General features: G+C 54.4%; 1 protein-coding gene across 1 annotated transcript; it reads right to left on the reverse strand.

Moving 5' to 3' along the window:
* Positions 1–489: 489 nt before the first annotated feature.
* Positions 490–26,061, reverse strand: LOC135441519 (serine/threonine-protein kinase pim-2-like). The gene is made up of 9 exons (XM_064701075.1): positions 25,965–26,061; positions 25,537–25,608; positions 25,152–25,294; positions 24,107–24,214; positions 2,359–2,928; positions 2,196–2,246; positions 1,625–1,991; positions 839–1,015; positions 490–596 (listed from the first exon to the last, which is right to left on the reverse strand). Exons 1-9 carry the CDS (start codon positions 26,059–26,061, stop codon positions 490–492), a joined length of 1,692 nt encoding a protein of 563 aa, XP_064557145.1.
* Positions 26,062–27,430: the final 1,369 nt, after the last annotated feature.

Below are 27,430 nucleotides of genomic sequence, written 5' to 3' on the forward strand. Positions count from 1 at the left end.
GCCATGCCCAGATCTGGGAGCATCCCCCTGCCTGTGGACTCACCTGCAAATTGGGCCTGGAGCCTGGCTTTGAAGAAGATACCAGAATCCAAGTCCATCATCTTCAGCTGGCCAGGCTGGGAAGAGATTGTCATCCTTGAGTTTGTCCTTGGTGTCTCCAGCAGCAGCCCCACCTGGAACAGCTTCTCCAGGGGCTCCTTCTCCTGCCCTGGGCCAGACCAGGCTCTCAGGGCTCTGCCCAGGGCCCCAGCCATCCATGAACAGGACAAACAAAACCAGGGGGATGGTGGCCACCAGTGCTTGCCACATCAGGTCTGCAGCTCAGCTCCAGCCCAAGAGCTGCGTGTTCCTTTCTGCTGACCCCTGCTCAGAGCTACAGGCAGGACAAAACCAGCCTGGTTTGCTTTGCCACTGATTGCCAAGAGATGCATGGAGCTGGTACCTGCCAGGCCCCTGGATCCAACTGTGCACGAGGATCTCTTCAGTCTTCTAGGGCAGGGAAACATCCTTCACCCAAGGATGACAGAAAAGATCTTCTAAGGATGGCCTGTCCGAGGGTTGCATGGACAAACACCTCTTAATGACATCTTGGCACGCTGGGGAGAGAAACCAAAAATCACCAGTCAGCTGGAGAAGTTGCCCCCCTGTTCCCATGCCCAGGTCATGCTGGGTGTGCCCAGAGCTGGGCCTAAACTTCCCCATGGATACTCTGTTTGGAGGAGAGCAGGAGAGCAGGACATGTGCCACCTCCTCAGCAGCTGCCAGAGTGGGATGCCCATGAGCCCACTGCTGACTCCCAGCACTGGTATTGCCCCCGTGCCCAGAGATGAGGATCCACCTTGAGAGAGCCATCGTGGGAACAAGATCCGCCCCCGGATGATCTCCTGGCCCCTCCTGAATGGGTGCTTCCCCATGACCAGGTGGCACAGCAGGAGGCCCAGGGACCAGATCGTGGCTGCCTCGCCGTGGTAGCGCTGGTGCTGGATCCACTCTGGTGGGCTGTAGGACAGGGTTCCTGTGGAACACAGACACAGCTCAGTAGGGGGATGCTGCTGCTCCCAGAGCCTGGCCCCAGCATCCCTGGGCATGTGGGGGCTGCCCCAGAGGCACACAGGGTGAGCCTCTCGCCAGCACTTGGGTCTTGTGCACAAACTCGAGGCTGGAAAAGAAGCCACTGGTCCTGGAAGAGGGCAGAAGAAACCCTAGGAAGGCCCAACCATGACACACAAAGGAAAACTCCACCCAGTAGTGGAGAAAACCCACACTCCTCCCCACCTGTATGGCCCCCAAAAATCTTAATAAGCCAAGGCAAACAAGGGGAGTGGAGCAGTCCAGCCCTTCCTTGCCTGCACACCAAACCATCTGGGGCACGCGGTCAGGCCTCCCTCTCTGCTACCCCCATGGGGGTTTGTGTCGGGCTGGCTGCCCCAGCTCCAGCCCCAGCCCAGGCCACAGTGGGTGCTGAAGGCTGTCAGCAGGGCTGGGAGCTGGGCCCCCTCACACCCCCACCCAAATCAGCTCGGCTCTAGCATCAATCCCATCCCGGCTGCAATAGGGGGAGGCCCCAGTGCTGCACCCAGGCTGGGCCATGAGATGCCCAGGAGCACCCCCTGCGAAGGCTCACCTGCAAACTGGGTGTAGGCTGTGTCTTGGAGGAAGGCGCCACAGCCAAAGTCGATCAGTTTCAGCTGCCCGCTGGCCAGGTCGAGCAGGATATTCTCGGGCTTGATGTCCCTGTGCAGGACCCCGCAGCTGGTGCAGTGCCGCACGGCCTCCAGCACCTGGCGGAACAGCACCCGTGCCTCCTCCTCTGGCAGGAACCCTCGCTCCGCTAGGACACCCGAGAGCTCCTGGCACCGCTCCGGACGCTCCAGCACCAGCAGGAAGCTGTCGGGGAGCTCAAGCCACTCCAGGAGCTGAATGACACCACCACAGCCAGAGGACACCTTGGCCAGCAGCACGATCTCCATGGGTGCGCTGGTGCCGTCGGGCTGCGTGAGGAGCACGATGCTGTTAGTGGGGCCGAGGCCGTGCCAGGCCTAGGGAAGCCCTCAGCCAGCCCGGGATGCTCTGCACGCCCCGCTCAGCCCACGCCCGCTCTCCCCGCAGGGCTCCCGGCGGCTCCCACCCTGCCGGGCCCTGGCTCCTCGCCGCCCGGCACGGCCCGGCTGTAGCCGCTGGCCCCGCTCACTCACCAGCTCACCCCAGTGCCGGATGCGATCCCGCGGCACGCGTTTGATGGCCACCTGCGAGCGAGGGAGAGCAGCGGGCTCAGCTCGCCGCCTGTCCCGCTGCGCCCCGACCCATCCTCCTCCTCCACCCCCTCCGCCTCCGCCCGCCGCCGGCCCCGCCGCTCACCGGGGCGCCGTCCGAGAGCCGCGTGGCCGCGAAGACGCTGCCGAAGCCGCCGCGGCCCAGCAGCGAACCCAGCCGGTACCGCTCCTGCAAGGCCTCCTGCGCCTTCCCTGCGGGCGGGACGCGGCTGTCAGCGCTCGGCCCGGGGCCAGCAACGGCCCCCGAGCGCCCCTCACCCGCCCCGGGCCCGGCATCCCCACCCGCCCCGGGCCTCGGCGGCTCGGGGCCGGAGGCCGCGCTGCCGAGCGGCGGAGCTCGGGCCGGGGAATCCGCAGCGGAGGCGGCGGGAGCGGCCGCGCCGCGTGCGTCCTCCGCGGGCCCCGGGAAGAGCCGGGGCCGGGGCCGGGGCCGGGGTCGGGAATGGACCCTGCGTCGGGTCCGGGGCCGGGCTCGGGCCAGGCGGAGCCGAAGGGCGGCGATGCCGCCCCCGCCCCAGGCACTGATGCCCGCCCAGCAGCGCCACCGCCAGTACGGCCAGAGCCGGGCGAAGGCGAGACCGCGGCGGGACGGCCGGGGCCGGGCACGGGGCAGCCCCGCCCGGGGCCGGGGGCGGGCCGGGGGCATGGCCCGGCCCTGTAGGGGAGAGGGAGGCGGAGAGTGGAGAGGGACGCCGGGTAAGGGACCCCGAGGGAAGGGTGCCCGACCGCGGGAAAGGGAGAGAAAGAGAAAGAAAGAGAGAAAGAGAAAGAAAAGGAGAAAGACTATTCAAAAGTATCTGTTTTGGTGCTGCCGCCGCTACTGCTGCCGCTGCCGCCGCTGCTGCCGCCGCTGCCGCTGCCGCCGCTGCAACTGAGGCACCGGGGCCGTTCGTCCCCGTGTCCGTTCCCCGCTCGCCCCACGAGCCCCACGTTCGAGCCCCGCGCGCCCCGGGGACAGCCCCTCCGTCTGCCCAAACACGGGAACTTTGCAGCCTTGAGCCCAGATGCAGAGCCCTGACTCCTGCACACTGGCACAGCGATCCCCTCACTCGCTGCTGTGCGTTGTCCTTGCTGAGGGTCAAACACTGTCGGGCCACCTTCCCTTGGGGTAGGATTCCTACCTGAGCCCAGCACTGCACTTACATATCCAGGGTTGCTTTCCAGTAAAAACAGGGGAAGGAAAACTGTGTCTGGCTCATGGTATTTTAGAGTGTCTAAAATCACTAAGTCATCCATCCTAGAGGTGAGGTGCATCTGGAATTACTGGGATGGAGAAGCAGTGCAACATTGAAAAGGGGAGCATAGAAATAAATAGAGTAAAACATCTTGGATTGTTTCTTTCATTTTCATTTCAATTCTGGAAAGCTGTTTCAGTTTTCCAGGAATCTTCTCCTGTCTGCTCTTCCCAAGAATCTCTCATGGAGAACAAGGTCAAGCTTCTGTCACAAGATTTGCCACCAGGAAATTACGCCACTGGTGAAATTTTCATTGTGACTGTTTGTGTTGGCTTAGGACAAATTTGGGGAGGAAACCTCCTAAAGGGGTCTGTCTAGAAAGCAAGTTCAAGCGGCCCCTCCCCCTACTAATTCAGGGAAAGACTTCCCTTGAGAAAAGTGAAAAAACCCCATTTTTTTAACAAGTAAAGTATTCAGAAGCATGAAAAATGAATAATATTAAATAAAACCTCTGACAGTGCTGAAGAGATGGCAAATTCAGAAAGTCCTTTTTGTGGGTTGTAGTTGGCTCCCTCTGTCTCTTCTAAGTCCCTCTGGAGCTGGAATGCAGCGTCCCAGAGCTCGGTGGGCCACAGGTGTGAGCTGCCGGTGTTTGTCTGGGTTTTCAGTCCAGAGCAGGTTTAAACAGTTCCAAGAAAAAGGAAAGTCACAGTCCGAGGAACTTCCCTTCCTAAGGTGGCTAAAATCAAATTGCTGGACCTGGGCTGTAAAGGCATCGGGAAATTTCCACATCTGGGCACTGGCGGTCCCAGCAAACACCAGATCACGGTGGCGCTGGACCCAGAACCTGCAGATTTCCAAGCTTTGGCTTTCTGTGCCAGCAAATCACTGGGCTTGGCCTGTGCCAGCACCAGGAAGTTTTCAGATCTGGGCGCTGGCACTGCCAGCAAACACCAGATCTGGGTGGTGTCGTTGCCAGTGACAGAAATCTGCCGGATTTGGGCTCCGCTGACATCGGGAAATTTCCAAATCTGGGTTCCTGTGCAGGAAACACAAGATGTGGGTGGTGCCAGACCCAGTAGCAGAAAGTTGCCAGGTTTTGGGTTTCTGTGCCAGCAAATTGCTGCACTTGGGCTGTGTCAGAATAGGGAAATTTCCAGATCTGGGCACTGGCAGTGCCAGCAAACGCCAGTGAAACCTTCTGGTCCTCGTCTGCACTGTTGACCAGTGGTTTCCCTGAGAACCAGCTCTGGCAACTTTACAGACAGAGACTGCTTTCATCTCGTTGTCTGGAAACAGAACTTTACTGAAGGCAAACACAACAAACAAGACGGCGTACACAGTACAGAGAGAGAAGCAGAAAAAGGCCTGGGTCCAGGGTCTAGCAGGAATATTTATACATTTATTTATGGGGAGGGGTTAAGGTGGAATCTGAGGGAAGAATCCAAGAGGAAGGAAGGATTAAGAATATTACAGTTTTTGCAGTATAAAGTAACCAATGGTAGCAAAGAGAATTCAGAACTTTCTAGTAATAATCTGCATAACTGAACAAGAGGATTATGGGCGGGAGCTCCTGCTGACCCCAACTAAACAGGGTTTTCCCATGGCCTTAAGCCGAGGTCTCCCTCTTCTTTTAAACCAACCCAAACACACCAGATCTGGGCAGTGCAGGGCTTTGGCTTTCTTTGCCAGACAATTGCTGCATTTGGGTTGTGCTGGCACAGGGAAATTGCCAGATCTGGGCACTGGCAGTGCCAGCTAAAGGCAGATCTGGGTGCTGCCGGTGCTATCACCAGAAAATTGCCGGTTTTTTCTTTCTGTGCCAGCAAACTGCTGGACTTGGGCTGTGCTGCTACTGGGAAACTGCTGGATCTGAGCACTGGCAGTGCCAGCAAACACCAGATCTGGGTGGGGCCAGCACCAGGTATTTGCAAGGTCTTGGCTTTCTTTGCCAGAAAATGACTAGACTCAGGCTGTGCCAGCACCGGGAAATTCCAGCATCTGGGCACTGGTGGTGCCAGCAAACACCGGATCTTGGCATTGCCAATGATGGTAGCAGGGAATTGCCAAATTATGCCTTTCTTTGCCAGAAAATTTCTGGACTTGGCTCTGCCAGAACCGGGAAGTATCCAGATCTGAGCACTGGCAGTGGCACCAAACACCAGGTCTGAGCACCTGTATTGGCATCAGGAAATTGCCGGATTTTGGCTGTCTGTGCCAGCAAATTGCTGGACTTGGGCTGTGTCAGCCCTGGAAAATTTCCAGATCTGGGCGCTTGTGCAGTAAACACCAGATCTGGGTGGTGTGTCGTAGTGTGTTTTTGTACTTTATAATATTTTGTAATAGTTTTGTTTTTGAATCCCCGTATTTTTCCCAAATGGTTCATCTCAGATGGTACCCCCCTCCCTTTACCTGTGTAATCCCTTTCCCTTGCTGAGATCATCCCCAAATCCCCACCCTGGCTCTCTGTCAATCACTCAGCATCCCATCCCCTCCATCTAGAAGCTTCGGTCCAGGATGTCGAGTGATCAGCCAAAGGCTGGGGGTCAGCACCCCAAGCCTTGCCCTATATGCTGTCCTAAATGTCCGTCCCCCAGTACCCATCCCTTAGGGTCACTTATTGGTTAGTAAAATGTTATCTACTTTTGGTTTCCACCTCCCTTTAAATGTAACCTTGGCACATCTCCCAGGGTTCTCAGCAGGAGCGCCCTGAGGTGTAGGGGCTCCTTTGGGACTCCTGGAATAAAACCTGGGATTAACCCCTGCTAAGAGTCGGCCCTTTATCTTGTACCCATGTCTCTGGTGTCTCTCCTGCTGCAAAGACAACCACATGCCCTCCATACCCTCGGGGCTTGGGAGAGTGTCTCCCCGCTGTCGGCCGTGTCGGGGCTGGTCCCCGGTGTCTGTCAACTCGGGACTGGCTGAGGGTTCCTGAGAGGCTCCCAGAGGGACAGAGACACTGCCCTTATAGGTAAACTGAATGGCCCAGGGATTTTGGAGGTAATTACAAATTGGCCTGAAGGTGAAAATTTTGGTGTCACAGATGAAGAACAAGACCAGCAACATGGACTGAAGAAGCTCCTCCATATAACCAAATTTTCCCAGAGGAAACATGCTACGGTCTTTTCACTGATGGTCCAATCGTAGGGATGAACCGGAAGTGGAAAGCAGCCATATGGAGCCCCACACGACAGGTTGCACAAGCTACTGAAGGAGAAGGTGGATCAAGTCAATTTGCTGAACTCAAAGCTGTTCAGCTGGCCCTGGACATTGTAGAAAGAGAGAAGTGGCCAAAGCTGTACCTCTACACTGATTCATGGATGGTAGCCAATGCTCTGTGGGGATGGCTGGAGAGGTGGAAAAGGGCTAACTGGCAACGTAGAGGGAAACCAATTTGGGCTGCTGATGAGTGGAAAGACATTGCTACCAGGGTAGGGAGGCTACCTGTGAAAGTCCACCATGTAGATGCCCATGTACCCAAGAGTAGGGCCAATGAGGAGCACCAAAACAATGAGCAAGTAGACCAAGCTGCAAAGATAGGGGTGTCCAAAATAGACCTAGATTGGGAACATAAGGGAGAGTTATTCCTAGCTCGATGTGCCCATGATGCCTCAGGGCATCAGGGCAGGGATGCCACCTATAAGTGGGCACAAGACCGAGGGGTGAATTTAACCATGGACAGTATTTCCCACGTTATCCATGACTGTGAGACATGTGCTGCCATCAAGCAGGCCAAGCGAGTGAAGCCCCTGTGGTACAGTGGGCGGTAGTCCAAGAACAAGTATGGGGAGGCCTGGCAGATTGACTCCATCACACTGCCCCAGACATGCCAGGGCAAGCGCTATGAGCTGACCATGGTGGAAGCCACCACTGGATGGTTGGAAACCTACCCTGTGTCTCATGCTATGGCCCGGAGCACCATCCTGGGCCTGGAAAAGCAAGTTCTGTGGAGACACAGTAGCCCTGAGGGGATCGAGTCAGACATTGGGACCCATTTCAAGAACAGCCTTATCAACACCTGGGCTAGGGAACATGGCATTAAGTGGGTGTACCCTATCCCCTACCTTGCACCAGCTGCAGGCAAAGTGAAGAGGTACAATGGACTGTTAAAAACCACATTGAAAGCATTAGGTGGGGGATCTTTCAAAAACTGGGAGCATCTGGCAAAAGCCACCTGATTAGTTAACACCCAAGGCTCTACTAAACGAGTGGGCCCTGCCCAATCTGAGCCCTTGCAGAGAGTAGATGGAGACAAAGTCCCAGTGATGCATGTCAGAGGTTTATTAGGGAAGACAGTTTGGATTAATCCTGCCTCGAATACAGACAAACCCATTCATGGGGTTGTTTTTGCTCAGAGACCAGGTTGCACATGGTGGATAATGCAAAAATATGGAAGAACACGCTGTGTACCTCAGGGAGATCTGATTGTTGGATAAAACCTGTGTAAATGTCACTGTTTGCTGAGTGATATTACCATTGTCTGTGTATTGCTGTATAATGGATGTATCACGTATGTACTTGTAGAGTTAGAATTTATATTAGTTTTAGTAGTAAGCAGATGATATGGGGATAAGGGGTGGAATGTCCTGGGTTGACCATATGATGCTTCTATCCCCAGTCGTCTCATTCTGTTTATGTTGAATAATAAGTTTTGTATCTTTAAGAGTGTTCCAGAGAGTGAAGGGGGGGAGAGAAGAGGTATGCAGTTTGTTTTCAGGCACTGCACTCACTCCTCCACATTCCTCCTCCTGGACTGTTGTTGTCTGCGGACAGACAGCAGGACAGAGCTCTTCTTTTGCTTTTTAGTTAGTGTTAGCTAGCTGAGGCAGAGAAGTTCCCTGGACTGTTTTTTTTCCTTTTTCTTTGCACCTCTTGAAACTGCTCTGGACTGAACACCCAGGGGAGCACCGGCAGCTGCAGGTGTGGCCCACCGGGCCGGGCCTGGCCTGCGACAATTCCAGCACTGGAGGGACTGATCAGAGACTGAGTGAGCTGAGCTTCAACCCAGGGTTTTCTCAGTTTGTCATCTCTTTTAGAGTGGCAAGGGGTCTCATTGTTTGATATTGTTTTAGTTTATTGTTTAATAAACAGTTATTTTTTCCTCCCAGACCAGTGGGGAGAGGGGCCGATTGGATCTGCTTTTTCCACTGGAGCTCCTTTGGGGGATTCTTCCCCAAATTTGCTCTAAACCTGGACACTGTGGTATGGGACAAGAGATCCATGGATGGGTTCCCAATTAAACCAACACCTGAAAACCCAAGAACATCCTAATCTTGAGCACTTAACATATGCTGCATGTTGGCAGAGAGATACCACCGGCAGTGAGGTTACAAAAATCTGTAAACTACAAAAATAGGAGGAAGAGAATGAGGGGAGAGAAGAGGTTAGTGTTAAGTGGGACCCCCTTGATTACTTACCTCCTCCTCCATTCCCTCCTATTTACCCGGCAATGCCCCAGGCTCCTCTCCCAGATCCCCCGATTTTACCTCTGGCCTCTCCATCCCCAGAACCAGCAGCCACTCTGATCCCATTAGCACCTCCAATTAACCCTCCTATCGTCAATACTCCTACCCTAACCTCAACTCCCTCATCTGCTCCAAATACTTCTGTCCCACCTCCCTCTAATCCAGTTCTTTCTCCAGCCTTCCCCTCAGTCTCTTCCACTGTCTCTCCAGCCTCACTCCCAGTGTCCTTTCCTACAGGTTCAGTCTCTTTCCCCTTACCTATTGCTGTACCATTACCTCCCCCTAACTGGGAGGGGAGCACCTCCATCCCTAACCCAGCTAGTAGGAGCCCACTAGCCCCCACTCATCCCATTTCTTCACAGAAGGGTAACCTCACAGAGGGACCTTACTGTAATACACGATCTAAAACATCTAAAGTGGAGAAGCTTTTTCCTCTTGGAGAAGTCCCCATGGGTGGGATACGTGGGGGCTTGGGTTTGTAAATGCCCCATTAACAGCCACTGAAATTCGAGGCTTTGAAAAGGAGTTAGGGAAGTTAGTGGAGGATCCAGTAGGTATATCGAACCAAGTAGACCATTTCTAGGCCCCAATACTTACACCTGGGGAGAGTTGTACTCTATTTTTAAAATTCTGTTCAGCCCTGAAGAAGTGAGGATGATCAGGGCCGCAGGAATGTGGATCTGGGAGCGAGAAAATCGTTCAGGAGATCCCAATGACCAGAAATTACCCTTACAGGGCCCTGAGTGGGACCCTAATGAAGAGGAAGATAGGAGGAACATGGAAGAGTATAGGTCTCTGATGGTTAGAGGAATAAAGGAATCAGTTCCCCAAAGTAATAACACAAAACTAGCTTTTGATAGCATGCAAGAAAAGGATGAAACCCCAGCTACTTGGCTTAATAGGTTAAAGAGGAACTTCCAATTATATTCCCACATAGATCCCGATAGCTCTGAAGGCCAAGTGCTTCTAAAAGTGCAATTTGTTACAAAATCGTGGCCAGACATCCGGAGAAAGTTAGAGAAAATGGAGGACTGGCAGGAAAAGGGAATAAATGAACTATTAAAGGAAGCCTTAAAGATATATTTAAGGAGAGAAGAAGAGAAAGCCAAAGCTAAAGCTAGAATCATGGTACCTGTAGCCAGGGAAAGTCAAGGGGTAAACAGAGATCAGCAGGGACAACCATCGAGAGTCAGTGAAAGTGGATGAAGTCCTCCTCTGAAACACCCAAAGACAAACCTATACTACCTCCATGGGTGGATACAAACAGAAGACCAGTGGTACCACTGAGTGAGAGGAAATGTTATTATTGTGGAGAGATAGGACACATAAGAAGGAATTGCAATAAACTCTCTTTTGATGAGGCAATTGTAAAAGAACAAGAGGCTCTTGAGAGACTCCTGAGGGGAGATGACTAGGGGTGTCAGGGGCTTTATATGTTAGGGGACCCAATGTATCATCAAGAAGAGCCCCTAGTAAACTTTGAGGTGGGTCCCCAAAGTGAGGAATTGGAATTTTTAGTTGATACTGGAGCAGATAGATCAAATATAAAGGAATTACCCACCAGAGTGACGCCTGGGAGAAAGGTCTGTGAGGTGATGGGAGTGGAGGGAAAACCATTTAGAGCCTCCATAGTTGAAAATGTAGAAAATAAAGGAAACGGAAGGCACTGTGTGGCTGATTTTATCTATTTACCTAATCTAGAAAGTAATTAGCTAGGAAGGGACCTGCAAGTCCAATTAGGAGTGGAAATTATCCCAAAGGATGGGAGAATGATAGTCCAGATCATGAAATTGACATCGGGAGATACAGAGCAGATAAACCCAGAGGTTTGGGCAGGAGAAGGAAAGAGGGGCTATCTAGACATCCCACCAATAAGAATTGAAATGCAAAAAGGAATTCCTCCCATTCAAGTAAAGCAATACACAATGTCTATTGAGGGAAAAAGGGACTGACCCCTGTGATTGAGCAGCTATTAGAGGAAGGTATCCTGGAGCCGTGTATGTCTCCACACAACACCCCTATTTTAGCAATCAAGAAGGCAGAGGGAAAATACCGATTGGTCCAAGACTTAAGGGAAATAAATAAGAGAACTATAACCAGGCATCCAGTGGTCCCAAACCCCTACACCCTCTTAAGTCAGATCCCAACACAGCATGCCTGGTTTACTATTATAGATTTAAAAGATGCATTTTGGGCATGTCCTCTTGCTGAGGAATATAGGGATTGGTTCGCATTTGAGTGGGAACATCCAGAGAAGAGGAGGAAACAACAATTAAGGTGGATGCACATACCCCAAGGATTTACCGAGTCCCCAAATCTCTTTGGGCAAGCCTTAGAAGGGCTTCTAGAACAATTCACCCCGGAGTACAAATTCTACAATATGTAGATGACTTATTAGTATCTGGAGAGGAACAGAATAATGTCAGGGCAACAAGTATACGACTTCTAAATTTCCTAGGAGCAAAGGGTTTAAAAATATCCCAGAATAAATTGCAATTTGTGGAAGCAGAAGTTACTTATCTGGGACACATAATTGGGAAATGATATAAGAAATTAAGTCCTGAAAGAATTTCAGGCATACTATCCATATCAGCACCAATAACTAAGCGACATGTCAGAAAACTATTAGGCTTGTTTAGGTACTGCAAGTTATGGTTAGACCAATATACCCAAAGTGTAAAATTTTTATATGACAAATTAGTAAACCCTGACTCAACAGAATGGACAGCTGAGGATGACGAAAAACTAAATAATTTGAAAGACAAACTATCCTCGGCACCTGTCCTAAGTTTGCCCAATCTGGAAAAAAGAATTTGACCTATTTGTAAATACGGAAAAAGGAATTGCTTATGGGCTGGCAGCCCAAGAGTGGGGAGGGTGTAAGAAACCAATTGCTTACATCTCCAAACTGCTAGACCCAGGAGCTAGGGGGTGGCCCACCTGTATTCGAGCAGTTGGTGCAGCAGCCACTTTACCTGAAGAAACTCAAAAACTGGCCTTGCGAGGCAAAACAAGAATCCATACAACCCATGGATCTAAAAACAATTTTAAGCCAAAGGATCCAGAAGTGGCTTACTGACTCCAGAGTATTGAAATATGAAATAATCTTAATAGATGCTGACAACCTAGAGCTGGTAACCTCTAAAACCCTAAATCCAGCACAGTTTCTCTCTGGAGAGCCATTATTAGAACTAGAGAATAACTGCTTGGAACTGGTGGACTTTCAGACAAAAGTTAGGGAAGATCTGGAAGAGACACCTTTACCTTATGGAAGAAAATTATTCACTGATGGGTCTTCAAGAGTAGTGGAGGGGAAAAGGATGTCTGGATATGCAATAATTGAAGATACAGAAAAGGAAGACATGAAAATTACCGAGAAGGGCAAACTGCCTTCTAATTTGTCAGCTCAGTGTTGTGAAATCTATGCCTTAAAGAGGGGACTTGACTTATTGGAAGGCGACCAAGGGACAATTTACACTGACTCACAGTACGCCTTTGGGATCATTCATACATTTGGAAAGATTTAGTAGGAATGTGAGTATCTGAACTCCAAAGGAAAAAAACTTCGTGCACACAGAACTGATTAGATCGATATTAGAATCTCTACCTAAAGCTGCAGAGATTGCAGTGGTACATGTTAAGGGACATCAGAAAGGGAATACCATCGAGGAAAAAGGGAATCAGTTAGCTGACCAAATGGCTAAGGAGGCAGCATTAGACCCAGGGGAGCCACTGAAATGACTGAGGTCAAACAAAGTGTTAGGCGAAGAAAGGAAAGGAAAACTAGTATTCAGTGAGAAAGAACTAAAAGCAATAAAAGAATTAAAAATGCATCAGGGGGAACAAGGGCAGTGGTTGACACCAGATGGGCGTAAATTTTTAAATAAAGACCTTGCCCAGAAAATGTTAACAGAGATACATGAATAAACCCACTGGGGGCTCCAAGGGTTATGCGATCACATTTTAAGAGAAAGTCTAAGTATCGGAATATATGAGTTAGCAAAAGCAGTAACTCAAGGGTGCTTAATTTGCCAAAAAGTAGATCAAAAGGTGATGAGAAAAACCATACCAGGGGAAAGAGAATTAGCCCAAAGGCCATTCCAAAACATTCACATAGACTTTACTGAAATGCCCCCTGTACAGAATTACAAATATTTATTGGTAATAGTTGACCACCACACTCATTTGGTAGAAGCCTTTCCAAATAGAAAAGAAACCACGGAAATAATTGCCAGGATTATCTTAGAAAACATCATTCCCCGATACGGGTTGGTGAACAATATTGATCCTCACCCTGGTGATGAGAGCCTGGCTTCTGTGTAGGAATCATCACCAGGACAGGAAAAGTCCTCCCTGCAGACACATCTGTAACACATCAGCCACAGAAGCTTCTGCCATCTCTGCTCAGCTGCACGGGCACCACTGAGCCGCAGGAGCAGTGAGGGGATCGCGCAGGGCGAGGGCACAGACGTGCATGGCTCTGTCCTGGCACCTGCAGCGATGCCCCCATGGCCGAGCTTTGGGCTCTGAGCTGGCAGCTCTCCCAGGGGAAAGGGCTTGACCTACCCTCACCATCTCCCAGAGGCTCAGTCATGGATGTGGTTTTGGAAGCCAGATCACCTTCATCAACAGGTTCAGCTGCAAAGAAAGGCAGGACAGGACATCACCCATGGCACTGTAGCAGATCCTCGGGCTGCAGGCAAGGCTCAGCCCTGGGGCACAGCCCTGAGCCTGGCCCCTGCCCGTTCTACTCTTCTCTGTGACTGCACAGAGCACACAGAAGGACACAGTGGCACTGCACACGGGAGGAGGATGGACAGCTAAAAGCTCCTTCCTCCCACTGACAGCGATCCAATAGGATGCCTCAGTGCTCCAGAAAGGAGCAGGGCAAGGTTTACAGAATTCTTCAGCCCTGACTTAACGTTAACAAAAATGGCCGATGGGTGAGCTCTTGCAACATGGACACTGATTATTCTGCCAGTAAAAAGGGAAATTCAGAACTTGCCTCTGGCATTCGCCAAGACATTCAAAGTGTCATTCACCTGGACTTCCAAATCTTCCAAGGAGTGATCCAAATCTAGAATGGAGAAAAGACCTGAACCATTTCCTTTGTGTGCTGGGATCCCCTTCTGCCTTTGGGAACAGGGCATTGCAACGGGGTTGGTTAAGGCTACGGGAGACAGGTGTGAATGGACAAGGCCAAACTGCACAGGGGCCTGGGCAGTTCTGGGCTGGCTCCTGGTCACTCTGCACCCTCTTTGCAGGCCCTGTGACACATCCCTGGAGAGGAAACTGGGGCTGCCCAAGGCCTTGGGATCTCTCTCCCTCCCCCAGAGGAAACCCTCCCTAAAGGCCTGGGGAAAACCATCGCCAGCACTTCCCGGGGAGCAGGGAGCGCTGTTCCGGGAAAGGGGAGCCAGGCTGCCAGCTCACCTGCTCGCCACCCTTGCAGCGGAGCAGCCTGGGCAGCCCTGGCAGGCAGGGCCACGGCCAGGAGGAGCAGGAGGAAGAGGCGCAGAGCAAGGGCCATGGTGCCTTGCCCTCTGCCAGTCCCGCAGCGCTTGCTGCCACCGCTGTCCTGAACCGCTGTCCCAATGTCAGCACCACTGCTGCCACCGCCGCTGCTGCTGCCGCAACAGTTGTGCTCAAGGACTGAGTGCTCGCTCCTTGTGCTGCTGTGCAACCACCGGGTCTGGCACCTCTGTGACCTCAGAGCCTGCTGTGACCTCAGCCTGCTGTGACCCCTGAGCCTGCTGTGACCTCATGGCCTCAGCTGTACCCCCAGAGTGTGCCCACATCTGTACAAATGGACTGCCTTGATTGTTTTTGTGTATCCCAGGTCCATTGCTCAGCAAAACCTTATTTGTCACCTGCTGACATTGTGGGTCAGACTGTGTCCATGGAGATGCTCTTGATGGCTTCCCTCTTTTCCTGGGCTTGCCACTGGAGGAGGTCCAGGCCCAGAAGATGCCAGGGAAGGAAATGTGCCCTCAGCCCAGGGACGCTCAGCATGGGCTCCCCCAGCCCTCGGGACCCCGCCGCTGGTCACAGCAGCCCCTGCCTGGCTCCTGCCTGCCCACACTTGTGGGCATCCACGGCTGCTCCTGGTCATGGAGCTGAGCCAGTGCGGCTGCCAGGTGGGCTTTGCTGCTCCTGCCACCCAGACACTGGGGTGACAGCTCCATCTCTTTATTGCAACAGAAATGCTGGGCCAAGCTCTGCCAACCTTCAGTAGGGGCCAGAGATCAGGGCCAGTGCCTTAAGGGGGAGAGGACCTTGTTTGGGTGCTGGCAGCACCTGCACAGCAACAAGTTGGTAAAGCAACTGTGGCAGGGACCAGAAAATATCCCTGTGTGCCTCACAAACAATCCGTGAACACCAATGCAGAGACCCCAAGACGGCCTTGTGTGCCTCACAAAAGAACCCAGCCTCCTGCCCACCTTAGCAAGGACTCAGCTCCTCTCCAAGCCTTGATAACAAGCACTAAACCGCCACGGTAATCGCGAGGAAGTCAAGCCCCTGCCACACTTACAAATTTCTCCAGTCACTTGAACACCATAGAAAAGATCCCAAATCCCCATAGAAGCTCATGAGGAACCCCAGCCACACGCACCACTTCCAAAGGACCCAAAGCCCCGCACATCTTAGTGCAAAATTCAACACGCACAAGACCAGCCCCTCCAGCTTGTGTGCCTCATTGCGGACCCCTGGCATCTGCCAGCATTACAGGAGTCCCCCATACCCTGCATGCCAGAGAAAAGCCAGGCTTGCCATTAACTCTAGCCAACAGTGTGTTCCCTGACAAAAATCAATTCCCTTCGGGGAATAGGGAACACGTGTGGTGGGGCCGCCTGCACCTGTGGGAGCAATGGGGAGCGTCAGCCCGTGCTGTGCTGCACTGCTGAGCTGGCAGCACGGTGGATGCAGGCAGGACGTTCTCCATTTCCCCCAGAGCTGGGGCCTGCAGGCACCTTGCCGCCCCTTGGCACAGGCTGTGCCACCCAACAAAGCCCAGCAAGCTGGGAGGATGCCCGGGGCCAGCAGGAAGCTGAGAGATGGCCCTGCTCTAGCACTGAAGGGAGTTCCACCAGAAGCAAACAAAATGGTAACTTGAAGAGATACCCACTGTGCTCAAAGTTTCTCTGAGACAACTAAGACGGGAGCTCATCAAAAATCTCAGGAAATATCTGGGAAAAGGTTTTATGTACGTTGGTTGTGACCAGATAAAAAGCTCCTGTAGGAAAAGAGCCTCTGCAGCAGGCTGGCTGGCTGAAGGTGTCTTACTTCTTCCTAGAATAAAGATTACCACTGAAATGCAGTTTTATTTTTTATTGAAAAAGCGGGAACAATTTTCCAGAACTCTAAAAGTAGTTTCAAAAATACAGATGTGTTGTGGAAACAGGAATGAAACATTAAACATTTGGGGATTTCTCTCTACAAGGGATATTTCTAAATATTTCTAAGAATGAAATGTGAAGACTAAATAAGGTCACTTGTTCTCTCGATTCTAAAACTACTTAGAAAAATCTTTAATGACGATAGGAATTGAGAAGAAATATTTGGGGGTGTCTCTCTACAGAAAAACGATTTTGAAATATTTGTACAGATTTCTAATTTCTAAAACAGATAAACTAAGCAAATGGAGTTGCTTTTTCTCAGGAGCCCCATGCTGCTGCCTGCCCCCTGGGCTATCCCAGTCCCTGGGACCCCGCCGCTGGTCACAGCAGCCCCTGCCTGGCTCCTGCCTGCCCACACCATGGGCATCCACGGCTGCTCCTGGCTATGGAGCTCAGCCAGTGCTGCTGCTGGCTGGGCTTTGCTACCGCTGCCACCCAAACACTGGGATGATGGCACATTCCCTTTAGTGCAACAAAAGAAAGGGCCATCACCTAGCCTGGCAGAGAGCAGGGTTAACTTCACTGCTGTTTAGAGGGCAGGCCCAGGGGGCTCGGGGGCCGAGGAAGCAACATTTTGGACTGAGGAGGGGCTGGAGGGTGCTGGGCTGCTCCTGGGGTCTATAGAATAAGTCGGGACGGGACAGAAGGGGGAACAAACAAGAAATGGAAGTAGCTTGGGGATATACATAGAGAGAGGAGGTGTCAGTGGGATCTCCAGGAGAACAGGGGATTTCCTTGTCGATGGCTGTTCTGGAGTCTTCTTCTTGGAATTCTTGACAGGGCTGCGCAGGCTCTCCTAACTGCTGGAGGAGCTGCTCCTGCTGTTTGGGTATGAGGTGCAGCCACCGTCTTACAACTCCTGTCCAGAGGTGGAACTGTGGAAAGAGGAGGTGGCTGAGGCCCCAGCTGCCAGTGGTACACAGGGACCCTCCTGCACAGCAGGGCCCAGAGCTGGCAAGGCTCCCCAGCATGGCTGGAGCTGCTGGCACAGCTTGGCCCAGCTGCACAGCTGCCCCTCAAGGCCCCAGCCAGCAGGACACGGCTCTGGGCAGGCTCCGTGGCCAGGAGTGGGCCCCAGAGCGCCTCTGCCTTTCAAGGGCAATCTCGTCCCTGCTCTTTCTCCTCCCCACCGTGCTTTGCCTCTGCCCTGTGCCCCTGGGGCTGCTCTTGGCCAGGCAACCTCAGTGGGAGCACGCACTGGCTGCAGCCCCAGCGGGCCCCCCAGGACAAGGCCCAGCAATTAGGAGGCCAATGAAAGCTCTGGGCAGCAGCAGAACCCTCAGCAGAGTTCTTTGGACAACTATGAACTGGACACACCTACAGTGCAGCCTCAGTGGGAATGTTTTCTGTCTGAAGTACAATTTCAAAAGAAGCTGTTTGAGGGAAAGGTGAACTAAACACTTACTCTTTTCTCTTCCAGCAAGTCCAAATTCGGACACAGCATAAGATTAAGATCAGCTCCAAGACAAGCAGGCCTGCCAGTAACCCTAACCAGAAGCCTGTTCCCTGACAGAAACCCCTTCCAAGGCTCTTCTGGGCATCAGGAACATGTGCTGTGGTTCCAGCTGCACCTGTGGGAGCAATGGGGAGCGTCAGCCCGTGCTGTGCTGCACTGCTGAGCTGGCAGCACGGTGGATGCGGGCAGGATGTTCTCCGTTTCCCCCAGAGCTGGGGCCTGCAGGCACTTTGCCGCCCCTTGGCACAGGCTGTGCCACCCAACAAAGCCCAGCAGGCCGGGAGGAGAGCCCGGGGGCTGTGGAGCTGCTTGGGCAGTGGCTGCTTGGAGGGACATGGGCCAAAGCCATCCCTGAGCAGCCACTGCCAGCCCTGGCCCTCCCTGCCCTTGACAGCTCCCCCAGCCCCAGGGCACAGAGTCAGGCCCTGTCAGGAGCCAGTGCAGCCCCTGCCCAGTCGGTAGCCAAGGCTGGCTCTGGCCCTGGGCTCGCGGCAGGGCTCCTGCTCAGGGCTGCTCCTGTGCCTTGGGCCTCTGGGCACTCAGGGCCAGCCCTGGAGCAGCTGCAGCGGGAGGGACATGGGTGCGTGAGTCCCCTTTCCCCAAGGCTGTGAACGAGCTCCAAAGGCACCCTCAGCTTTGGCTGCGGCAGGGCCGTGCAAGGGAAGGCCCCAGTGGAAGAGCTGCTGCCACACAGCCCTGCCAAGGGCTGAGCCCTGCTGAGCCCGGCACAGCAATTACCTTCTGAGCCTGTGCCCGTGCCCATGCCTGTGTTTGGCTTGGCCTTCCGTCCTGCAGCAGGGGCTGCCAATCGGCCTCTGCTTCTTTGGGGAAACACCTCCTTCTGTCCTGCCTTTTGGCCCATCACTTGAGAAACAAAAAGTACACCTTAACAGATGGAACGATTCTCCATTACTTTGATGGCATGTTCAGGACATCATGCTTATGCAAGATCGGGTAAAATCAACAAATCATCTGGGCTTTTTCAGCTGGGCCAGGGCCCACCCTCCTCCAAACAGCTGCCAGTGCTGAGCAGAAGCTGTGAGGGGATCGTGCAGGGCGAGGGAACACACGAGCATGGCTCTGTCCTGGCACCTGCAGCGATGCCCCCTGGCCGAGCTTTGGGCTCTCAGCTGGCAGCTCTCCCAGGGGAAAGGCCTTGACCTACCCTCACCATCTCCCAGAGGCTCAATCCTGAACGTGGGCTGGGAAGCCAGATCACCTTTAGCAACAGGCTCAGCTGCAAAGAAAGGCAGGACACAACAGCTCCAATGGCACTGCTGAAGATTCTCCTTCAGGCCCGAGTGGCAGTGAGGGCACCTGGGTGATTGGTGCCATCCAAGGCACTCCCTTGGCTCTGCCTTCCACTCAGGAGCAGGGCCAGGGGGACCTCGTGCTTGCAGTGGCCCCACACTGGGATGGAAGGAACCCGTTGCAGGGTTGTTGGGGCAGAAAGGACTCCCTGGAGCTGCCAGCAGCTCCAAACCCAGCCCCAGGCAGGGCCAGGCCTTGGCAGTGGCAGCAGGAGCAGCTCAGGCTCCCTGGGGGCAGCAAAGGAGCTGAGAAAGGCTCAGCCCCGGGGCACAGTGCCAGCCCCTTCCCTCTCTGCTCTTCTCTGTGGCTGCAGAGAGCACATCGAAGGACACTGTGGCATTGCACACGGGAGGAGTGTGCAATGGACAGCTAAATGTCCCTTCTTCCCACTGACAGCAATCCTGTGGGATGACTCAGGGCCCCAGAAAGGAGCAGGGCAAGGTTTCCAGAACTGATCAACCTTCAGTGAAATTTAAGGGAACTGGCTCATGAGTAAGCTCCTGCCACACAGCCACGGATTATTCTGTCAGGAAAGGTACATTCAGAACATGCCTCCAACATCTGACAAAATCTTCAAAGTACCATTCACCAGCATTTCCAAGTAATCCAAGTCATGATCCCAGTCAAGAAGGGATCACAGAGGCTACAGAACCATTTCCATGGTGTGCTGGGATCCCCTTCTTAATTGGGGAATTGGGCACTGCAAGGGGGTGGGGTAAGGCTGTGGGAGCCTGTGCCTCCTGGTCACTCTCCACGCTCTTTGCAGGTCCTGTGCAACATCCCTGGAGGGGCAGCTGGAGCAGCCCAGCGCCCTGGGGCTCTCTCCCTCCCACACAGGAAACCCTCACTAAATGCTTGGGGAAATCTGCAGTGCCACAGCTGTCGCTCCCAACCTGCGTCCCTCCCTCCTGCTTGCCCACCTGCCCATGGAACAGCTCCCACAGCCCACGGGCACATGGTCAGGCCCTCTAAGGACACACTGGAGCCTTGATCTCCCCCTCTGCCCTTTCCCCACCACGGGCACCCCGTGCAGCCGCTCCCAGGTTTCGGGACGTGTCTCCCACGGAGGGAGCCCAGCAGGACAGCTCAGTAGCCGAGTGCCCTGAGCCTGCTCAGGACAATTCATCTGGGCTGTGCCCGCAGTGCCAAGCAGCAGAGAGGGCAGCCCAAGCCTCAGCAGGGCTCAGGCCCAGAGGCACAGCAATTACCTCCTGTGGCTGTGCCTGGCATCGCCTCCCTTCCTGCAGGAAATGCCACCTTCCATAGAGCCTCTCTGTCCATCCCTTGAGAAAGGAAGAGGCACAGCTGGATCAGATGGAATCATTGCAAATCCAGGAGGTGGCCTCTTCAGGAGGCAATACTTGTCCAAGACATGGGTAATGATCAGGAAAATCCTGATGCCCCCAGGCCTTTGGGGCTGGCTATGGCCCTCCCTCCTCCAAGCAGCCACACCTCAGGATGTGCCTGGGGACTGGGAAAATGCAGGGGATCCTGTGTGAGTTGTGGCTGCGTGGCAGCTGATGCCCATTGCCTTCCTGCGGAGGCTGGGGAGAAGCTGCAGCCAGGCCAGGCTGGGAAACAGCCCTGCAGGGCCTGGAAGCAGCAGCGGGGCAGCGAGGCTGCCATGGATCCCCTGCAGCTGTTCTGGGCACGGCGTGTCCAGATGTGCAGCCAAAGCCGCCGGCTGCTGAGCCCCAGGACAAGGCTGAGGGAAATGCTCTCACCATTCCCTTTGAGAAGTTCTGTCACTATCCGTTTCAAGATGTTGTTTGGCTCATGTGGTTTCTTGTGTCCTGGGGCTTTGTTCTTCCCTCTCAGAGGACCTTAACAGAAAGTAGTTCCATTTCCTAGGAATGGATGCCACAGAAGCAGGGCTCAGCCTGTGGGGTCAGCAGGGACAACACTACTCACCCCAGTGATTGGAGCCAGGCTTCTTTGTAGGAATCAGCAAAGGGGCAGGAAAAGTCCACCCTGCAGACACATCTGTAACACAACAGCCACAGTAGGTGGATAACCTGGTTGCTGTGAAGTTGTCAACAATCATTACTGTGTAGGACAGTGAGAACATACCTGAAGGAGGCTCCAAAGGCTTCAACACTTTTCTCAACCAATCTAATGGGGAAGCCTTTCGAGCAACCTCATCTAGAATGAAGCACAGATGAGAACATTTTTCAGGGTGTGTTGGGATCCCCTTCTGCTTTGGGAATTGGGCACTGAAATAGGGTCAGGTAAGGCCGTGGGAGCCAGGGGTGAATGGGCAAGGTCAAACTGCACAAGGGCCTGGGGAGCTCTGGGCTGGCTCCTGGTCACTCTGCACCCTCTTTGCATGCCCTGTGCAACATCCATGGTGGGGCGGCTGAAGCAACCCAGGGCCCTGGGAGCTCTCACTTCCACAGCTGCAACTCTTGCTAAATCCCTGGGGAAAACTGCAGCAGGCAGTGCCACAGCTATTCCCGTGTCCCCCTCCATCCCTTCTGCCCCTTCTCCCTCCCTTTCTACCTACTTCTATATCTCCAACCGTCTTTCCCCTGGGACAAATCCCCCAGCACACAGGCACATAGCCAGGCCCTCTCAGGACGCACTGGAGCCTTGCTCTCCCCCTCTGCCCTTTCCCCACCATGGGCACCCTGTGCAGCCGCTCCCAGGTTTCGGGACGTGTCTCCCATGGAGGGAGCCCAGCAGGACAGCTCAGTACCCGAGTGCCCTGAGCCTTCTGGGGACAATTCCTCTGGGCTGTGCCCGTCTTGTCCGGGCTGTGCCCGCAATGCCAAGCAGCAGAGAGGGCAGCTCAAGCCTCAGCTGGGCTCAGGCCCAGAGGCACAGCAATTACCTCCTGTGGCTGTGCCTGGCATCGCCTCCCGTCCTGCAGAAGAGGCTGTCCATGAGCCACTGCTTCCTCCAGGAAATGCTTCCTTTTGCACAGCCTCTCCATCTGCTTCTGGAGAAAAGAGAGAGCTGGATCATATTGGACTGTTTCCCATTGGAGAGGTGGCATCTTCAGGAGGCAATGCCTCTCAAAGACATGGTTAAGATTCAGGAAATCCCTTTCAAATTTTGGGTAGGGCAGGGCTCTCCCTTCTCCATATAGGTGCCCCTTCTCATCTGCCTGGAGATGGGAAATTGCAGGGCATCTCATGCCTGTGGTGCGGTTTGGGCTGCCTGTCAGCTGATGCCCAATGCCTTCCTGCAGAGGCTGGGGAGAAGCTGCAGCCAGGCCAGGCTGGGAAACTGCCCTGCAGGGCGTGGAAGCAGCAGCGGGGCAGTGAGGCTGCCATGGATCCCTTCCTGCTGTGCCGGGCTCGGTGTGTCCAGATGTGCAGCCAAAGCCTCGGCTGCTGAGCCCCAGGTGAAGGCTGAGGGAATGCACCCACCTTGTCCTGCCTGCTGCATTTCTTTCAGCATTTCCCTCATGTGTTCAGATGGCTCATGGGGTTTCTTCTGTCCTGTAACTTTGTTCTTTCCCCTTGGAGGACCTTAGAGCAACACGGTTCCATTTCCCATGAATGGATGCCACAAAAGCAGGGCTCAGTCTGTGGCGTCAGCAGGGACACACTACTCACCCCTGCGACGGGAGCCTGGCTTCTGGGTAGGAATCATCACAGGGACAGGAAAAGTCCTCCCTGCAGACACATCTGTAACACATCAGCCACAGAAGCTTCTGCTATCTCTGCTCAGCTGCACGGGCACCACTGAGCCGCAGGAGCGGTGAGGGGATGGCGCAGGGCGAGGGCACAGACGTGCATGGCTCTGTCCTGGCACCTGCAGCGATGCCCCCCTGGCCGAGCTTTGGGCTCTGAGCTGGCAGCTCTCCCAGGGGAAAGGCCTTGACCTACCCTCACCATCTCCCAGAGGCTCAGTCATGGATGTGGTTTTGGAAGCCAGATCACCTTCACCAACAAGTTCAGCTGCAAAGAAAGGCCGGACAGAACATCACCTGTGGCACTGTAGCAGATCCTCGGGCTGCAGGCAAGGCTCAGCGCTGGGGCACAGCCGTGGGCCTGGCCCCTGCCCGTTCTACTCTTCTCTGTGACTGCACAGAGCACACAGAAGGACACACTCATTGCACACGGGAGGAGGATGGACAGCTAAATGCTCCTTCCTCCCACTGACAGCCATCCTGTGGGATCCCTCACTGCTCCAGAAAGAAGCTGGGCAAGGTTTACAGAATTCTTCAGCCCTGACTTAACGTTAACAAAAATGGCCGATGGGTGAGCTCTTGCAACATGGACACTGATTAGTCTGCCAGTAAAAAGGGAAATTCAGAACTTGCCTCTGGCATTCGCCATGACATTCAAAGTGTCATTCACCTGGACTTCCAAATCTTGCAAGGCGTGATCCAAATCTAAAATGGAACAAAGACCTGAACCATTTCCTTTGTGCGCTGGAATCCCCTTCTGCTTTAAGCGTTGGGCACTGCAAGGGTGTCGGGTATGGCCGCGGGAGCCAGGTGTGAATGGACAAGGTCAAACTGCACAGGGCCTGGGGAGCTCTGGGCAGGCTCCTGGTCACTCTGCACACTCTTTCCATGCCCTGTGCAACATCCATGGTGGGGCGGCTGAAGCAACCCAGGGCCTTGGGGGCTCTCACTTCCACAGCTGCAACTCTTGCTACATCCCTGGGGAAAACTGCAGCAGGCAGTGCCACAGCTATTCCCGTGTCCCCCTCCATCCCTCCTTCCCCTTCTCCCTCCCTTTCTACCTACTTCTATCTCTCCAACTGTCTTTCCCCTGGGACAAATCCCCCAGCACACAGGCACATAGCCAGGCCCTCTCAGGACACACTGGAGCCTTGATCTCCCCCTCTGCCCTTTCCCCACCATGGGCACCCCGTGCAGCCGCTCCCAGGTTTAGGGACGTGTCTCCCACGGAGGGAGCCCAGCAGGACAGCTCAGTAGCCGAGTGCCCTGAGCCTTCTGGGGACAATTCCTCTGGGCTGTGCCCGTCTTGTCCGGGCTGTGCCCGCAATGCCAAGCAGCAGAGAGGGCAGCTCAAGCCTCAGCTGGGCTCAGGCCCAGAGGCACAGCAATTACCTCCTGTGGCTGCGCCTGGCATCGCCTCCCGTCCTGCAGAAGAGGCTGTCCATGAGCCACTGCTTCCTCCAGGAAATGCTTCCTTTTGCACAGCCTCTCCATCTGCTTCTGGAGAAAAGAGAGAGCTGGATCATATTGGACTGTTTCCCATTGGAGAGGTGGCATCTTCAGGAGGCAATGCCTCTCAAAGACATGGTTAAGATTCAGGAAATCCCTTTCAACTTTTTGGGTAGGGCAGGGCTCTCCCTTCTCCATATAGGTGCCCCTTCTCATCTGCCTGGAGATGGGAAATTGCAGGGCATCTCATGCCTGTGGTGCGGTTTGGGCTGCCTGTCAGCTGATGCCGAATGCCTTCCTGCAGAGGCTGGGAGAAGCTGCAGCCAGGCCAGGCTGGGAAACTGCCCTGCAGGGCGTGGAAGCAGCAGCGGGGCAGTGAGGCTGCCATGGATCCCTTCCTGCTGTGCCGGGCTCGGCGTGTCCAGATGTGCAGCCAAAGCCTCGGCTGCTGAGCCCCAGGTGAAGGCTGAGGGAATGCACCCACCTTGTCCTGCCTGCTGCATTTCTTTCAGCATTTCCCTCATGTGTTCAGATGGCTCATGGGGTTTCTTCTGTCCTGTAACTTTGTTCTTTCCCCTTGGAGGACCTTGGAGCAACACGGTTCCATTTCCCATGAATGGATGCCACAAAAGCAGGGCTCAGTCTGTGGCGTCAGCAGGGACACACTACTCACCCCTGCGACGGGAGCCTGGCTTCTGTGTAGGGACAGGAAAAGTCCTCCCTGCAGACACATCTGTAACACATCAGCCACAGAAGCTTCTGCTATCTCTGCTCAGCTGCACGGGCACCACTGAGCCGCAGGAGCGGTGAGGGGATGGCGCAGGGCGAGGGCACAGACGTGCATGGCTCTGTCCTGGCACCTGCAGCGATGCCCCCCTGGCCGAGCTTTGGGCTCTGAGCTGGCAGCTCTCCCAGGGGAAAGGCCTTGACCTACCCTCACCATCTCCCAGAGGCTCAGTCATGGATGTGGTTTTGGAAGCCAGATCACCTTCACCAACAAGTTCAGCTGCAAAGAAAGGCAGGACAGAACATCACCCGTGGCACTGTAGCAGATCCTCGGGCTGCAGGCAAGGCTCAGCGCTGGGGCACAGCCCTGGGCCTGGCCCCTGCCCGTTCTGCTCTTCTCTGTGACTGCACAGAGCACACAGAAGGACACAGTGGCATTGCACACGGGAGGAGGATGGACAGCTAAACGCTCCTTCCTCTTACTGACAGCCATCCTGTGGGATCCCTCAATGCTCCACAAAAGAGCGGGGCAAAGTTTACAAAATTCTTCAGCCCTGACTTAACGTTAACAAAAATGACCGATGGGTGAGCTCTTGCAACATGGACACTGATTAGTCTGCCAGTAAAAAGGGAAATTCAGAACTTGCCTCTGGCATTCACCAAGACATTCAAAGTGTCATTCACCTGGACTTCCAAATCTTGCAAGGCGTGATCCAAATCTAGAATGGAACAAAGACCTGAACCATTTCATTTGTGTGTTGGGATCCCCTTCTACCTTTGGGAACAGGGCAATGCAAGGGGGTTGGTTAAGGCTGCGGGAGCCAGGTGTGAATGGACAAGGCCAAACTGCACAGGGGCCTCGGGAGCTCTGGCCTGGCTCCTGGTCACTCTGCACCCTCTTTGCAGGCACTGGGACACATCCCTGGAGAGGAAACTGGGGCTGCCCAGGACCGTGGGGTCTCTCTCCCTCCCCCAGAGGAAACCCTCACTAAAGGCCTGGGGAAAACCATCCCCGGCGCTTCCTGGGGAGCAGGGAGCGCTGTCCCGGGAAAGGGGAGCCAGGTTGCCGGCTCACCTGCTCGCCACCCTTGCAGCGGAGCAGCCTGGGCAGCCCTGGCAGGCAGGGCCACGGCCAGGAGGAGCAGGAGGAAGAGGCGCAGAGCAAGGGCCATGGTGCCTTGCCCTCTGCCAGTCCCGCAGCGCTTGCTGCCACCGCTGTCCTGACACCGCTGTCCCAATGTCAGCACCACTGCTGCCACCGCCGCTGCTGCTGCCGCAACAGTTGTGCTCAAGGACTGAGTGCTCGCTCCTTGTGCTGCTGTGCAACCATGGGGCTCTGGCACCTCTGTGACCTCAGAGCCTGCTGTGACCTCAGCCTGCTGTGACCCCTGAGCCTGCTGTGACCTCATGGCCTCAGCTGTACCCCCAGATTGTGCTCACATCTCGTACAAATGGACTGCCTTGATTGTTTTTGTGTATCCCAGGTCCATTGCTCAGCCAAACCTTATTTGTCACCTGCTGACATTGTGGGTCAGACTGTGTCCATGGAGATGCTCTTGATGGCTTCCCTCTTTTCCTGGGCTTGCCACTGGAGGAGGTCCAGGCCCAGATGATGCCAGGGAAGGAAATGTGCCCTCAGCCCAGGGACGCTCAGCATGGCCTCCCACAGGCCTCGGGACCCCACCGCTGGTCACAGCAGCCCCTGCCTGGCTCCTGCCTGCCCACACCGTGGGCATCCACGGCTGCTCCTGGGCACGGAGCTGAGCCAGTGCAGCTGCCAGGTGGGCTTTGCTGCTGCTGCCACCCGGACATTGGGGTGACAGCCCCATCTCTTTATTGCAACAGAAATGCTGGGTCAAGCTCTGCCCACCTTCAGTAGGGGCCAGAGATCAGGGCCAGTGCCTTCAGGGGAGAGGACCTTGTTTGGGTGCTGGCAGCACCTGCACAGCAACAAGTTGGTAAAGCAAGTGTGGCAGGGACCAGAAAATATCCCTGTGTGCCTCACAAACAATCTGTGAACACCAATGCAGAGACCCCAAGACGGCCTTGTGTGCCTCACAAAAGAACCCAGCCTCCTGCCCACCTTAGCAAGGACTCAGCTCCTCTCCAAGCCTTGACAGCAAGCACTAAACCGCCACGGTAATCGCGAGGAAGTCAAGCCCCTGCCAGCCTTACAAATGTCTCCAGTCACTTGAACACCATAGAAAAGATCCCAAATCCCCATAGAAGCTCATGAGGAACCCCAGCCACACGCACCCCTTCCAAAGGACCCAAAGCCCCGCACATCTTAGTGCAAAATTCAACACGCACAAGACCAGCCCCTCCAGCTTGTGTGCCTCATTGCGGACCCCTGGCATCTGCCAGCATTACAGGAGTCCCCCATACCCTGCATGCCAGAGAAAAGCCAGGCTTGCCATTAACTCTAGCCAACAGTGTGTTCCCTGACAAAAATCAATTCTCTTCGGGGAATAGGGAACACGTGTGGTGAGGCCGCCTGCACCTGTGGGAGCAATGGGGAGCGTCAGCCCGTGCTGTGCTGCA

Source organism: Zonotrichia leucophrys, unplaced genomic scaffold (genome assembly GCF_028769735.1).
Source record: "Zonotrichia leucophrys gambelii isolate GWCS_2022_RI unplaced genomic scaffold, RI_Zleu_2.0 Scaffold_326_58299, whole genome shotgun sequence".
NCBI classification, from domain to species: domain Eukaryota; kingdom Metazoa; phylum Chordata; class Aves; order Passeriformes; family Passerellidae; genus Zonotrichia; species Zonotrichia leucophrys.

What these genes read in the sequence shown, in the direction of transcription:
- LOC135441519 (XM_064701075.1), bottom strand. Translation starts at nt 26,061, where the DNA reads ATGGCCCTTGCTCTGCGCCTCTTCCTCCTGCTCCTCCTGGCCGTGGCC. An exon ending in AGCTGAACTTGTTGGTGAAG is followed by an intron (nt 24,215 to 25,151) that starts GTGATCTGGCTT and finishes TCTTTTCTCCAG; the next exon opens with AAGCAGATGGAGAGGCTGTG. An exon ending in TCCGGCACTGGGGTGAGCTG is followed by an intron (nt 1,992 to 2,195) that starts GTGAGTGAGCGG and finishes CTCCTCACGCAG; the next exon opens with CCCGACGGCACCAGCGCACC.